The following is a 16644-nucleotide window of genomic DNA, read 5'->3' as shown; positions in this document are numbered from 1 at the left end:
AAAAAAAAAAAGAAACAAAGAGTACATATGACATAGGGGTGACTACTCTGACTAATGAAAACAACCACTAATAACATGCATTTATGGAAAAAGCCAAACATGTGTAAAAATAAGAGGCGCACTACAAAATGCTGGAGTAGTCATTTATGGCTCTATGGAATACAGATTTCAAAAATCACTACAAGTTTGCTTCATACATTTTGCTGCATGTGTACCAAGTACCTCATAAAATGGGAAAAAATGAATTGGGAGAATAAGATAAATAACAGTAAGGTAAATAAAAGTGCTTGAAATGGCTTTCACATACAAATAATATTTGATATTTACAGTTATACATGATATGATTGTCTTTCAAATATAATCTGAACACCCTAGTATCAACGTAAGATCATAAACACTGACTCCATTTCCCTTTCCTCTTGCCATATATTAATTACCTCTTTTTTCCTCTGCCTCTGCTTGGCTGCCCTTACACTTTATTTTAATTAATTAGTGATCATTGCAGCATTGGAGGTCAAATCCAGGGCCTTGTATCTGCTGGCCAAGCCCTCTACAACCTTAGCTCTTACTGTGTATCTGTCTTTGGGAGACCTAACCCAAGCCCTTGCACAAGTCAGACAAATGCTCTACCATTCTAGCCCCTTACTTCAATTTCTGGTTTTTGCTTTTGTTGAGACAGAGTGATGCTTTATAGTAGCACTTGTCCAGAGCTTGTGATTTTCCTGACTCAGCCTCCTGAGTGTCAGGATTATGATGGTGCACTACTATGTACAGTTTCATTCCTAAACTTAATTTGTCATGTCCTATGAAATTCCTATGGTTAAAGTGGTAGAAAGTCCCCTATTTTGGTGATGATCCTGAACTCGGGTCCTGGGTATTCTTCCTGAGCTTCTGTGCTCTGGGCTTGAGCTTTGTGCTCTAGTGACAGCTCTATTTCTAGCTTTTTGGTGATTCACTGGAAATACGTCTCATAGATTTTCCTGCTTGGACTGGCTTTGAACTATGATCTTCAGCTCTCAACCTTGTGAGTAGCTAGGGTTACAGGCGTGAGATGTCTGCCTCTAGCTTCCCCTCTCGCTCTGGTCATGGACGGGGGAGGAAGAGCGAGCGGAGAGAATGCACTCGCTGCTTCTATTGATGCAGCAGTGGCATTCACTAGACATGATGTTGAAAATGAACTCCACAATTTGTGGGGAAGGGGATCCAGGAAGGAAAAAAACGGGGAAAAAAAACGAGGGAAGAGGTGACACTGTTCAAAAGGAAATGTACTCATTACCTGACTTTTGTAACTGTAATCCTCTGCATACCACCTGTACAATTAAAATAAATAACTAGATACAAAAAAAAGAGAGAATTCAACCAGATGACAGCTGTGATATGTCAGCATATATGGCCCTCGAACAACGAAAGAAATGAAGGCTGCTGTGGTGCACGCTGCCTGGTGCACGGGTGGCCGTGGGGGCTGTGGCGGGCAGGGCAGGGCAGGGCAGGGCAGGGCAGGGCGTTGCTTACTGAAATGCATGCATCCAGGCCATGGAATCGAGTGCTGATTTGGCCATGGAATCCAGCACTAGACCTTGAGCCATTTCACCCAGGTGATGCTCAGGCCCATCACATGTCAGAACTGCGGTTTGTTGGGTTGGAAGCTCTCTCTGTAAACAAAAACATTCTTGTCCTGCCAAACTATCGAGTACTCTCAGAGGCCAGTTGAAACCTTTTTCTTCTGCAATACTATCATGAAACGAACTCCTTTCTGAAAACATGCCTTATCTGCTGTTTCCTCCCAGCTCCCTATTTCCATGGCTCTGGCCACCAATCAGGATGTTCAAAATCTGCTGGGACAGGACGAGGATGACTCAGTTCACTCATGGACAGGGACGCTTCCCGCTGGGTCTCTGGGCTCCAGGGCCCCCTGGCTCCTTCAGACTTGCGTCTCTGGAAACGATTCTGCCTCTACTTCACCCTGCATCAGGCTTGCCAGGTGCTCTTGGCACAGCCAAGGTCACCACATCTAAACTGGTCTCAGAGCCTTGGAAGCAGGTCAATATTCTCCAGGTTCTACGGAAGACTCGATGCTATCACTGTAAGGCCATATTCTAAGATGGCCCAGCGCTCACCTCGGCACCGCGGTCCTCTGAAGACACGCGTTTGGTATGAGTACGCTTCACCTCACAAGAACACATGGGTCTTACGGGGCCTGCTTTATCACAGCCCGCAGTACTGGAAACTATCATGTGAAATTTTCCCTATTATATAAAGTTCAATATTGCGAAGTCTTCGGTATTCAAAAGGAAAGGTGTTGAACGTCACTGGTCACTCTAGGTGAACAAAGCTGGCTTTCTGGTACAGTGACAATAAAGGAATAAAAATGGTATAAACATTTGAGAACACATGGGCAGGAAAAGAACAAACTGGAGAAGATAGGTAATGGCAATTGAAAAACAGAAAGCAGATACTTTGCAGCTTATAGAAAACTAAATCTAAGCCTGGCACCGGCGGCTCATGCTTGTAATCCAACTACTCAGGAGACAGAGAGATCTGAGGATCGCAGTTCAAAGCCAGCCCAGGCAGAAAACTCTTATCTCCAGACTCTTCCATCCAGTTAACCACTCATAAACTAGAAGTGGAGCTATGGTTCCAAGTGGTAGAATGCTAGCCTTGAGCAAAAAGCACTCAGGGACAGTGCCCAGGCCCTGAGTCAAGCCCTGCAATGAACAGAAGAAAAAAGAAAGCTAAATCTAATCCTACAGCAAAGGAAACCCCAAGTCAAAACAAAATGGGTCAGGCCAGAGATTGCCGAAGACATGCAGGAATCAGCCACCTCTGACTGCCGAAGAAACGAACTGAAGTTCCAGAGAAGCCATTGGTGGATGCGATAGATTCCCACCCAGAGAGGCTCCAGAATCCGGGGTCTGGCCTCGCTGAGGTGAAGTTGAAGAACCAATGTCAAGAGAGAGTTTAAGTGAACGTCTACTTTGCACTTAGTTACTGGCCACCCCACATCGCTCGGCCCTCCTCCTGCTCACTCCAGGAAGCAGCCCTCCGTCATGAGGTTGAAGATGCCTGCCCCCAAGGGAAAACCATCTACAGTCATCTGAGCGGGCCAGGCTCTCGCCCAGTCACCCAGAGCAAAGTGCCCCATCTGACAAGGCCACAGCCATCTGACAGAACCTTACTCTAAACATAAACCGATCTTTGAGAAAATCTAATATGAGAGAAAGAAAAACAAAATTAACCCACAGAAAAGGGTATCTGGGAGACAGAGCAATGTAAGTGTAAGAAAATTTAATTTTAAAATGGTAGCTTTAGATTAAAAAGGAAAAATCAGAGAATAAGAGAGAGCTTATGGAAATTAAAAATGAGAAACATAAAGCAAAATATTTAATATGGAGCTGAGGAAATCTCACAAGAATGAAGAGAAAAAGACACAGAAAAGATAAAGATCAGAGAATAACCAATGGGGCTCACAAAACATAATGAGTGGAAGATCAGAGATCTAAAAAAGAAATGGGTAAAATGATAAAAGAATAACAGAATATATCTAAGATCTTAAAGAAATCATTAGATTTAAAAATAAGGCTAGGCACTGGTGGCTCACGCCTGTAATCCTAGCTACTCAGGAGGCTGAGCTCTGAGGATCCCAGTTCAAAGCCAGCCCAGGCAGACAAACCTAAGAGACTCTTATCTCCAATTAATTAGCAGAAAGCCAGAAGTGGAGCCAGAAGTGGTTCGAGTGGCAGTGTGCCAACTTCAAGCAAAAAAAATAAATAAAACAAAAAGAGAGGAACAAAACAAAAAACAAAAAACGCCATCATCATCATCAACAACAAAACCAAGCAAGAGTACCAGGTCCTGAGTTTAAGCTCTAGTATCAGCACAGAAATAAATAAATAAAATGAAAATGAAAAGAAAGATGAATTGTCACAGACTGGCAGGGATAACAACAAAAACCTCTCAGAGTGAAGATGTTACCCCGACACGGCCAGGGGCTCAAACACCACGGGACTTCTCAACGCTCTGAAAGCCACAGCATCATAAAGAAATGTCTATATTTATTTTCATTCATGCATATTAGCTGCACAAAGCGGTTTCAATATATCCATACAAGAACATAATGAGTTCTCATCAGATTTGTGCCCTCCCCTATGCCTTCTCATCCTTAGAAAAAACAAGAAAGCATTTTTAATGAGTTTCATTGTTCTATTTCCAGATATTCAAAAAATATCTTTAAGACAGAGTATGTTCTTTAAACTATAGCTCCACAACAGAGTAAGCTGTCAATCCAAAGAATAAAGGTATTCTCAAGAGCAGTTCCATAAAAACAACCTCCCACCTACCCTACCATGAGAATACTATGAGAATGCACTTCACCAATTTGAGTAATCTAAGAATAAGAAAGAGAGGAGAGAGAGAGAGAGACAGACAGACAGACAGAAAGACAGACAGAGAGAAGGAAAGAGGATGGAGGAAAGAGATAAGGCAGCACAGGCATTTAAAAACTGGTGGGGAAGGGCAGCTTAACTTCAGTTAAGCTACAGAGCAAGAATTTTGGAGGAGAGAAGCAGACTGGAGCAAGGGAACACCTGAAAAGGAAGGAGAAGGGGAAGGAGTGAAGGAGAAACGGAGGGAGGGAGGAAATACAAACAAAAATGAGCTTTGAAACACCTTTTTTTAAAAATCACACTGAAAGCTAAAGCTTTCGGAAAAATTTGAGGATAGATTGAGGGTAGTGCAGATTCAGTACTAGTTTTTTTTTTTTTTAAGGAGGCAATTATTAGTCTGGCACTGGTGGTTCGCGCCTGTAATCCTAGCTGCTCAGCGGCTGAGATATGAGAATCATGGTTCAAAGCCAGCTCAGGTGGGAAAGTCCATCAGAATTTTATCTCCAATCAGCTATCAAAAAAACCCAAAGTAAAGCTGTGGCTCATGTGGTAGATCACTAACCTTGAACAAAAAAGCTCAGGGATAGTTCTTAGTCCCTGAGTTCAAGTTTTGGGACTGGCCCAGAAAAAGAAAAAAAAAGAGCTAATTACTAATGCCAAAGAGTTGTACAAGAAAAGAAGTATAATCACAGTGTGTACTCCAGGGCTAAATCATGATGCACTGTACAAATTGAGTGGCATAAATATAGAGTAATTTAAAAATAATAATCTAAAGTCACAGTCTGAGAATAGGAAGAGAAAGAAATTTCAGGGAGGTGGTATGTATTTGCAAGGAGGGAGTATAAGCAAGCTTAAGACATTTTCTATAAAACCAAATAACTGAAAAATGAAGAAGCAGCAGTTTGTGAGCTCAATGAGAAAAACAACATAATGAGCTCTCAGTGGCTTTGATGAGAAGCAGAAATGAAGAGATGACCATGGCTGTTTTTTAACACAAGCCTGGCAAAATACACTGATTTCCTAAAGTTTGCCCATGGAGTCCTCAGATAAGATAAGGGGTGTATATCTAAGGAAACAGACAAAAAGGGGTTTCAAGCTTTTAAAGTTAAGGATAATGCATGTTCAAGGCGCTTTCTTCTACAATGATGGACACTGAATGGCTCTTCTTCCAATGGAGATGTTAAGGCTAAAAGTCTGTAATAATATACCTTAGACATTTTGGTACAATAAAATTAAAAGGGGGTAGACATATCTACTGAGGATAAATCCAGCCACACAGAGAACACACACACACACACACACACAGAGGAAAAGCAGAGTGGTCTATAATTTATCTAGTTCTGTGAATGGTAGTACTAAAAGTTAACATCCCAGTTTGGGAATCGTCCATTTTCCATGGGTCAATACAGGAATTATTCTCGGGTTCAGGGTAGGCCTGTGGCCTTCCTTGACCAGCAAGCGGTCGGTGCCTTGCCTTTGGCTTACTTCTCCCAGAGTTGCTCCATTGAGTTTTGTTTGTGGGACACAGGGATGGAGTTTGCCTTCCCAGCAATCTCACTGTGGCACCACTGGCTGAAGATAACCTCCTCCCATCAAAGGATTCTTTTTTAGACTTGCTTTTCCAGTTCTTCTGTTTGATCTCCAAAGCAGCTTTGTGTCATCTGCGCTAACGCTTTCTCCACTGGAAGCAATAATGAATTGAAAACACATGGCCGAAGTTTGAATAGTTACCATCAGATGATTTATTAAACATCCTTGTATTTAAGATTCACTGTTAGGCACTATTTGAAAATTAACTGAAATATGTGTACGTGCATGTGTGTATGTTTGTGTGTGTGCTTATGTGTGTGTGTGAGAGAGAGAAATATATATACATACACACACATATATACCTTAAGAAAAAGAGATGAGCTAAGGGGTGGGCAGGACTAAAGTAAGTTCTGATTATTTCATCATAGAAATACATATTTGGAAGATAAAGAGGGTAATCCCAGATGAATATTTCAAAGTTGATTTTTTAAGGGAGCAAAGGGAAAGGTGAACTCATCAAAGAAATAACACAAGAACATGTCCTAGAGAAAATTGGAAAATTTACAATAGTGAAAACTTTCTTGGTATGTTCATCATCACAATATTAATTTAAGTTTCACAGAAATCAGGAAATGATGTAAGGAATAAAAAGAGGGAATGGAGAGAGAAAAGAGACAGTGTATGAGGGAGACTTTAGAATTATAAGCAGGAATCCATAACTATTGTATATAACAGGAAAGATGGAGGTATTTTAATTCAAGTGGCAAATCAGTTCAACTGAAAATATTCTTTTAAAAAAGAACCAGCAAGATGTAAACATTTTTAAAGTAGGTAGTTTCTCTTCCTTAAAAACATTTTTCTGCTAGGTGATAGTGGCTCACACCTGTAATCCTAGCTACTCAGGAGGCTGAGATCTGAGGATCACGGTTCAAAGCCAGCCCAGACTGAAAAGTTCATGAGACTCTTATCTCCAATAAACTACTTAGCAAAAGCTGGAAGTGGCGCTGTGGCTCAAGTGGTAGCGTGCTAGCCTTAAGCACAAAGAGGCTCAGGGACAGTGCCCAGGCCTTGAGTTCAAGATCCAGGACTGGCAAAATAATAATAGTAAATTAAAAATAAAATAAAATATAAGACGGTAGAATATAAGAAGGTAGAATGAACATATATGTATGATAGAAAAAAGAGAAAATTCAGTGAACTATGAAAAGCAAACAACAGTCACTCAACTTTTTCCGTCTGAAGGCCTCTTCCTATTATTATTATTTTGTCGGTTGTGGGACTTGAACTCTGGGCCTGAGGGCTGTCCCTGAGCTCTTCAGCTCAAGGCTAGCACTCTACCACTTGAGCTACAGCACCACTTCCGGTGTTCTGCTGGTTTATTGGAGAGTTTCACAGTGTTTCACGGAGTTTCCTGCCTGGGCTGGCCGTGAACTGCGATCCTCAGATCTCAGCCTCCTGAGTAGCTAGGATTACAGGCGTGAGCCACTGGTGCCTGGCTCCCTTCCTATTATTTTTTATATTATTTTATATTTTTTATTTTATTTTATATTTTATATTTCATATTATTTTATATTTTCATATTATTCATATATTTCATACATATTAAACAACAAACCATGGATTGTAGTAAACTGTTTGGCAATCTGCTTATTTTACTCACATTATGGATATTACAGTTGAATAAAACCAGTATCATGATTATATATTTTCCCCAAATGCTCCTTTTGATTCCAATTTTTCAGTGTCAGAAATAACACCATGAGCATAATTTTTGTTTGAGCCCATTATGAAGAATAACATGGAAATTCTAAGTAAAATTGCTAGATAAGATACATCCAAAAATCTGAAGGATTTTTGTTTCTATTTGGAGTTTCCTCTCTCTTTTTCCTTTCTTTTCTTGAAATAGCCAAGAGGAGTGTGCCTTTCTACTTGTTTCTGACAGAAAGGGCATTTTTACAAGTGTTCCAAATAAGTAAATATCTATATAAGATAGCTTTCTTGAAATAAAAGTGTCTAGACGTCTGCTATTGGCTTTGGTGCTCAAGCTATTCATTAAAACGAAGTGCTGATCATAGGCCTCATGGCCACAAAAGAATCAAGTGATTTTTTTTTCACTAGCAACAGCAGAAAACTAAGTGGAATTATATTTTGTATCTAGCCTGTAATTCGTGTGAGTAGTTGTGCTATGTAGTTGAGTAACCAACTATTCTGCTAGCTTCATAAATACTGCCCCACCATCAAGATAAAAAACAAGGAATAAATGCAGCGCAATATTCACATGGAGTCTTTTGAAGCCTGGCTGCGAACAGGGTCATTTAGAAGCATGCATTCGCCCGACGGTGCTTTATGAGGTTAAGAAACGATTATTGTGATGAGGTTTTGCCAGGGAAGATTCTGTCCACTCAAAGCCGGGTGAGCGGGGAGGAAGGGAGGAGCAGCGCAGAGACTTAACGCAGAAAGCCATCACGTCGCTTCCTCACTTCGCTGAGCCCTTTCAAAACAGAACCTCTGCGGCTGAAGGCTTCAGTGACTTCACAGTCTGACAAGCGTAAGGACCTGGAATGAGCACCCTTAAAATTCATGTTCTAGCAAAGACAGCAACTTTGCCCCAAGTTAGCACATTTCTAAACGCTGAGCGGGCGGGGGGGGGGGAGGATAGGGGGAATCAAGGCGCCCACACTGCTGCAGAGTATGTGGGCTGGAATTACTCATCTTTGGTCTGGCTCAGAGGAAATGCTGGTATAAAAACAGTGACGGTAGAGGCGTAATTTGTATTAAGATTAACACCAGATCATCTGACAGTCTGCTATCTCATAACCTCGTGACGTATCTGGCTCACCACAAACATCTCTGGGTATTGTTTCTGTCCCCCCCCCCCAGTTTCAGAGCTTAATCTTGACATGTATAAAACATTGCTCTTTTAAACCACGATAAAACATAAAGCGTTCACATTTCAGTGATGCTTTTTCTACCAGCTGCTGATTGCCATTGATGTAAAAACAAGGTGTACTTCCATGTATCAAGTCAGAATTTCTTTAGAGCTGGCCGACATGTGCAGACAAGAAAGCCACCGTGAGGTGTGGGGTTGGAAGGCTTCGCGGGGCCAGAGTCCCAGAACCCAGGCCTGTCTCTGCAGGCCAGCACCTCCTTCAGCCCTGTGGCTTCCATTAAGCCTGGGGGTGAGGGTGGGGACAGGTGGAGGGGAGTAAGTTGGGGTGCTCGGTGAGATACAAGATGGAAACAGTCATGCAGAGCTCAGATCTGCTTGCACAACGTCCACGTCTCCTGCTGTATCTGATTGTGGAGCCCAGTCAAAGCAGTCATTTAGACTGCAAAGCACACTTCCATGGAATCTCCAACTACAATACCTACATCTGGTCCCAAAATGACACCCCATCACTAGGGGGTGGACCTGCCACTTTCCTTTTAAAAGTAAAGGGTTTAAATGGAAGGAACTTTGGCATCGAGCCATTGGCTGGTCTGAAGAGATCAGCATTCATTCTGTGTCCACTGGCCTGGCTCCTCTTTCTACCAGGAATCACAAACAGCCTCACCTCCCACACAGGATATCCAAGGAAGACCCAGTGCAGGGTGGGGAGGGGGCTTTATCTTAATTTAGCACTGAGATATATTCATTATCAAAGTTCCTGAATTAGAACCAAAGGAGTCGGACAGGCCTCACGTACAAGCCACGCAATGGGAGACATTTTCACATGAAACCATTATGCATTGAACCGTCCTACAAAAACCTGCCCATCTGCTTCACTTTGAAAACACAGAAGAACGCCTCCATGTTTGTGCAACAAGAATCCGAATCTCCCCCCCATTCGCCACTTACGTAAGCTAGCTGGCGATTGCTCAGAACCTCATCAAACGGCAACCGATAGGCCCCAGACATGTCTGCCTTCCCTCTACCCGGCTCTAAGACTAGAGGACCCGGCCAAGATGGTTACATAGCCCTGGCAGGGCCTATCTCCCAGGGTTCATAGGGAGAACTTCAGATTCCATAACTTTTGATTGCTTTTCTGCACTCAGAGACTCCAGACCACACGAGGCCGGCCAGGAGGATTTCTGCAGGCAATCAGACCCCATTCCGGGAGCAGCGGCTGCCGGGAAGGCCCCGTGAAAGATGCCGCGCGAGCCACCGCCAGAGCGGCCGCAAGGACAGACTTACCTGACTGTGGGCCGGCAGGGCGGCGTAGGCCATGGGCTGGCTCATCACTCCCTTCTGCTTCAGGAGGAGCATGCGCTTCTGGTCCTCGCTCAGGTGAGCCCTGGGCGCCTGGAGCTGCTGCTGCTGCGTGGCTGGTGGCTGCGGCGACGGCTGGGGTGGGTGGGGTGGCTGTGGCTGCTGCTGGATGTAGGGCATCAGGGGGGTTTTGCTGGGGTTGGCCATGGGGGGCGTCATCCTCTGGCTCAGGTCCGCGTTGAAGTGAGTCAGAGGTTTAGTGTTGCCGTAGGAGAGAAGGCCGTGCTGCTTGTTTAAGGAGTTGGGCCCCAGGCTACTGGGCTGCTGACTGATCATAGTCATGGGGTTGGGAGGGAGGTAGTTATTCATGGACGTCTTCTGCGGGTTGTTCGCCATCGGAGGCACTACAGGGTTTTGGTTGTTAAAGGCTTGGGGGTACATCATTGGGCTGTTTGGTTTTTCCGCAGTAAATGCAGCTCCGTACGGACTGGAGGGCGGCCCTAAGGGAGACCAACTTGAAGCCTGACTTGAGTGCTGTTGCTGCTGCTGCTGCTTGTGCTGCATGAGTTTGGCCCTTTGTTGTTGCTGGGCTGCCATCTGCTTGAGCTGCTCAGCGGGGGACATGTCAGAGCTGGGCACAGCCACAGGCCCCGACCCAGAGCCTGCCACCGCCACTGGCGGGGCTGCTGCAGGATTGAGCAGGTAGCCATTGCCGGGCCGAGGCGGGGCTTGGCCAGGAGTGTGGGCTTGGTTTGGTGTTTGGGGGGACTGGACCGCACAGTTTGCTGGCGAGCCGGCGGGGTTGGAGGCCACAGGGGTGCTGGCCACAGAGGGTAAACTAGTGGCCGTGGAGACGGTAGAAAAGGGAGGACCGGAAGATGAGGGCCTGGCCTGAGGCGATCCCATGGAGACATGGGCAAAAGGCGAGTGAGAGGGGTCACTCTTGACACTGGTACTCTCCTGGGACAGCGGGGTGTCCGTGGCTGCCTGTGAGAATTCCGGCTCCTTCTTCTCCTCGAAGTCTTCATTGAATAAGTCCTGTATGTCGTCCTCGGGAACCGTGTTGGCCAATTCATCGATCAGCTCCTGCCACTCCTGGTCATTCAGGTTGATGTCTGAGAACAGCTTGTTCTGATTAGAAAGGGACGTCTCTGAAGTGTCCATGCAGGCGGGGTCGTCCAGAGGCTCCTGTTTGAGGTCCTTGTTCTGCAAGAGAGTGAAGCTGTTCTCTAGGTCGCTGCAGCCGTTGACAGGGATTTTAATCTCCGGGAGCCTACCATTCTTACTCAGATCTTCTAGAAGCCCCGGGGCGTGGGTTCCACTGTTCTGCAAGGGCAAAGAAGGCTTCAGGTCCAGCTGGTGAAGAGGGGAAGCCGAAGGCAGGGGCATGCTGTTGGGGAGACTGTTAATGGCGTCCATTCCCACAGGAAGGTCCTTCCGGACTCTCTTGCTTGTCGGAGAAAAACTCCCATCGCAAGCTCCATTCTGTTGGTCGCCATTAAGAGGTGAGCGGGCTCCTTCCAACTTCCTCTTCACAGTCTCTTGGAGCTGGAAAAGAAACGGAAGAGAGGATGACTAACCCCCCGAGTCATATTGTACCACTCAAGTATCACATGCACCGCCAGGAAGAGACTCCAAATAAGATAGGAGAGTTCCAATTTCATCATCAGTGAACCCTGCCATTCAAGCTCAGAACTCAGAGGGCTAAGATTTAGCCAACTAATGATTTAGCAAAATGAATGATTAGAGAGTGGGGCAAGAGAGAAAAGATCTGGAGAAGAACTGTCTGCTCATTGTTTTTCCAAACACATGCTAGACCCAAAAATTAGACCAAAACACATCATACTTGAGGAAGATATTAATACTTGAATCCTTAAGTTCTTGCCACACTTTGGGGTGATCAACTGTATTCTGAAGAACACTAACAAAACAAAAATCTCTTAAGAAGATGGAACTTAACCTGTTTACTGCATTGCATCCAATGGAAGATTATTATTTGACGTAACACAAGACTCCCTCTTATTTTACCTCTTCTAACACTGCTACAGTAACCTGCAGTCTTTCAGGAGCACATTTCCAGTGGCTTCCATGATGCCACACTCATTTGGATTGCCTCCTCTTTCCATCTGTCCTTTCTCACTTTCTTATGTATTTTCTGTTTATCCCAAATGATAGGATTCCTTGATGTTGTGTCATACACGATCTTTCCTTCTGCTTATTCTACACATTGCTGCCCATGCTTCCATTACAACAGTTTCAAACTATCTTCTGGGTACCTGGATTCCACTGACAACTGTAACTCCACATCTGACACCTCAGCATTGAGCTTCCGGTCACTCGTTCACTCAAACTCGATCCGTACCAGTGTCCTCCAGATCCCTGCTCAACCCAGTTACTCAAGAAATTGGAGCAGGGTTTGGAAACCTCGCACATCACCAGGACAGTCTAGTCACATCCACCCACACCACCCTTCTTCCAGCCAGGGCACCAACCAGTCTGTTTGCCTGTCTTCTTTCATCTATACACTCTTTCTTTCATCCATTCTTTTATTCGTTGTTTCCTTCTCCTACTCCCCTCTACACCAGTACCTTAAGATAGACAATCCTTTCTTTACCATTTATAAAGCCTGCAATGACCTTTAGAGTACAATCCATACTGATGCCTGTTGAAACTACTTGGCATTTTAGATTACCCCTTCTTTCCCTCTCCTCCCTTCCCTTCCCTCCCTTTCTTCCTGAGATAGGGTCTTACTGTGTAGTTCGGGCTGGCCTTGAACTCTTCATCCTTCTGCTGGGACTATAGGTGTGTTTTGTTTTGTTTTCCCCCTTCCTGAGCAGCATCCCCCTTTTCTCCCATTATTTCCTCCATCGTACATTTTCTACCAAGTCTTCTAAAATTGCGTTCATTCTTTATATGTGTCACACCTGCTTCCTTCTGCCCCAGGGCTTTGTCCATGTCGTCTGCCATACATATTCGTTCTCCCCTTCTTGTTGGTAATACATGCTTACTTTTCCAGGTTGGAGCTCAGAGTTCCCTTCCTATAGGAAGCCTTATTCCCCCTTCCCTACCCCAGCCACATACTCCCCACCCCTGGGGGGGTCTCTCTTGCCCCTCCTTTACTGGGTTGACTACACTGGAATGCTTGTCGGAGCACTTCCTGCTTCTCTGCTGTGGCTTCCCAGCACTTGGGGGCAGGTGTCTCACCTGTGTGCCAGGTGTGAAGAAGGGAGGGGCGGGCTGCCATGCTTACTAGGGCTCTGCGGGGCTGCGCCGGGCGTTCAGGGTCTTCGCAGTGGTTAGTAAGTCACTGCAAAGGGAGTGACTAATTCTACTGTTTATTCACGGGGCTCTACGAGGTACCCTTGCACCAGCACAGGAGGCGGCGGGGCTGGAAGGAATGCCTGCTCTGCAGCTCCTCCTTCTTGGCAGTGGAAGCCATGACCTCTTACCCTCGGGTTTTACGTGTTCTGTTCTCTGAATGGGGCTCATTTTAGAAGTCCAATGAGAAGTTTTTCTAACCCCGTGTGCTTACTGATTTAAAAGTCAACTCACATGTTTGCCAGCTTCCTTTCTGCCAGGAAGGGCCTGACGTGTGTCTGGCTAAAGGGCCCGGCACGGGAGATGGCCGCTGTGTGGCACAGGGAAGGCCGGGCTAGTTGGAAGGGGTGAGCAGCCCTGCTCAGGCCAAAGCAGGTGAGGGAGGGGTGGGGAGGGGCAGAAGCAGAGGTGCTGTGAACTGGACAACCACGGGAGAGGGCGTGGGGCCCCTCAAGCCACGCCGTGGCGCTCACGGGGAGCTGGCGAGGCTCTGCGGGAGCCCACGCACAGCAAAACCAACCCGGAGTCACCGCACCAATTTTGAGAAAGGTCACTCAGCTGCTATGTGCCTTCTCATACACAGACTCCGTTTAGTCATTTAGTCAGCAGACTAGACAAAGGTCTTGAGCAAAACTCCAGTTGAACTCTTGTTTCTAAACTTTGTGTATGTGTGTGTATGTGTATTTAGTTGTTGTTGTTGATCCTGGGGCTTGAACTCAGGACCTTGTTGCTGTTTCTGAGCCTCTTTGGCTCAAGGCTAATGCTTTACCACCTAAGCCACAACTCTATTTCCAGATTTTTTTTGTTTTTGGTAGTTGATTGGAGACAAGAATCTCACGGACTTTCCTGCCCAGGCTGGCTTAGAACCATGATCCTCAGATATCAGCCTCCTGAGTAGCTAGGATGACAGGTGTGAGCCACCGGTGCCCAGCTAAGCCTAGTTATTTTTAATCACAACACCAGACCCAGTCATTTGGCAGAGGCTCTTGAACTGCTAAAAACTTGGCCCTAACTGGGACACACTGGAATTTGACATCAAAGAAAATAATGGTTCACTCCATCAGAGCAGGTAGACATCACTAGCAAATGATGTTATTTATGGAACAAACCGGGAAGCCACACTTCTGATGGCAAGTATGATGGATACACGAACGTATGTAGCTCTTTGCGGAGGACAGTTCAAACATCACAGTTTCTGGGCCACGTGGAAATGGGGCTCGGAGACCTTCCCAAGTAATGTTAAGCTTCAAAAACAACAACAAAAAAACCCCTTGACTTAAAAAAAAATGAACCAGACTTTAGAAAGCGCAGGCCCATGATTCTCTTCTTGGTCATGTAATGGGTACAGGGAGCAGAGACAGAAAGGTGCAGACGGGCAGGCCTTGCCAGGAACCCAAGTTTCATGTCTAGCTGGCTGAACTGGTGCAGCGGTACAGAGAGCAGGGCCAGAGAAATGGGAGAAAGGCTCTGAGTCTGAACGCCAGGAAAAACCATGCAGCCCTTTCCAAGAGCTGACACCTATAAGTGATGGCAGAAACATTCTTTAAGAGAAAGGAAGTCCAGGAAAGTTAGAATGAACTTGCAACTTTAAATGAGCATCATTATTCCACAATATTGTGAAATTCGGGAAATTATGTAATCACTTAATCACAATTAAAAAAAAAAGAACCTTGGGGAAGGTAGGGAGGGAAGGGATGGTAGGGGGAAAACAAAGGAGGGGGTAACAATGCTCAATAGGAAGTGAACTCGTTACCTTACTCATATAACCATAACCCGCTGTATAGTATCTTTACAATTAAAAAAAAAAGAGAGAAAGGAAATCATGCTAAGGTGGAGACTTTTCAGTTCTGTTTAGTTTTGGGAGCTTCCTCCCAGCAGACAGTCAGTGAATAACTGCTGAATTAATAGTGAGAGAAACTTACAAGCCTTGATTTCTTTCTCTAAAAATTGGGTTAATAGCAGCTGGCTTCTGTGGGCATAAGTTTCCATGAAATAATATCGATATGGCTTTAGCTTTGCAATTTTTCCAATTCAGTGACACACAGCTACAATGGCAACAGAGAGAGAGAGAGAAAGAGAGAGAGAGAGAGAGAGAGAATATGCTTCCTGGATCTTCAAAATACAAATAGGTAGAATGATAATATTTTTGTTCCCTAGCCAGCAAAATCCTAATGTTTTCCAAGCATCTGGTGTAGCTTCTTTTTTTAATATGAACAACAAAATCAAATTTGCAATTCAAGCCCAAGTCCAAGTGCTAATGCATTCATGTCCTAGATTGTAGAAAGCAGAGGCTAGGTTGTTGAAGTCTGAATCAAATCCATTTTCAGCATGCCACCTGAATGGGGCAGCTGAGTAGATTCTTCTCCCCAGGGGCTTCCCATTCTCTACCACTGGCCCCTTTTAACCCAAATCTTGATCTATATTTCATGTCTCCACATTCTAAAGTATAAGAAAAACATCAATAAAGATGCTATGTTATGGTTATTGTGTTTTGTTTTGCTTGTTATGTGCAAAATAGCAAAGCGATCTCCACGTCAATTCTATCTATCTCATCATTCCTTTGTTTTATGGAAAGGAGGTTTGAGAGTCTAATTCTCTGTTTATGTCCCTCATGGGAGAGACCAGGAGTGCGGGGAGGAAGACAGCCATTGGGCTCTGTGTTTGGGAAGGCTGGCTGACTCACAAGCACCCTGCCCAGCCAGCGTGAGAATGGCTGGTGGCACATAGGGCATTGTCTCCGTGAGTCTCCTGCAAGAACGCAACTCAGTTTTATTCCAAGGAGTCTATCTCAGCAAGTCTCTGGCCCTTTTGCCAGCCAAAGCTGGAAGAATCCCTGGGACTTCACCGAGTCTCAGCCCTCCTCGCTCCTGTATTACCATGGTTGCAGAGAAATGTTTTCTCCTATTAAGGGATGCTCTGGGGTGAGTAGCTGAGGCGTGCAGTTCATCCCATGTCTGTGACAAAGTGGGTGGCTGGCAGGTGTCAAGTCCTCCCTGCCACAATGGCTTCATGGCACCAGTGCTGGTGGCTTGTTTACAGTGAGGCTTGATGGCTTGAGGTATGTGTGTCTGTGTAACATACATTGCATATTATATATATATATAGAGAGAGAGAGAAGGTTATGTTCTATTATATAATATGGGATACTATAGATGGAAAATAATGGAGTAAACCATCCTTGTCTCCTATCCTTTAATGGCCCTTTTCTGAAAGGATTTTTTTTTT

At 44.9% G+C, this 16644-nt stretch overlaps 1 protein-coding gene across 1 annotated transcript in view; it reads right to left on the bottom strand.

Annotated features, from left to right (window-relative positions):
- The window catches only part of Maml3 (mastermind-like 3 (Drosophila)), a 386611-nt gene that overhangs the window by 120124 nt on the left and 249843 nt on the right, over window positions 1–16644 (bottom strand). Inside the window, exon 4 of the mRNA XM_013029504.1 lies at window positions 10087–11649. Within this exon, the coding sequence (XP_012884958.1) occupies window positions 10087–11649 (1563 nt within the window). The remainder of the gene's footprint in view (window positions 1–10086; window positions 11650–16644) is intronic.

This window comes from Dipodomys ordii, unplaced genomic scaffold, assembly GCF_000151885.1.
Source record: "Dipodomys ordii isolate 6190 unplaced genomic scaffold, Dord_2.0 Scaffold119, whole genome shotgun sequence".
Classification (NCBI taxonomy): Eukaryota; Metazoa; Chordata; class Mammalia; order Rodentia; family Heteromyidae; genus Dipodomys; species Dipodomys ordii.
This window is presented reverse-complemented; position numbering and strand designations above follow the sequence as displayed.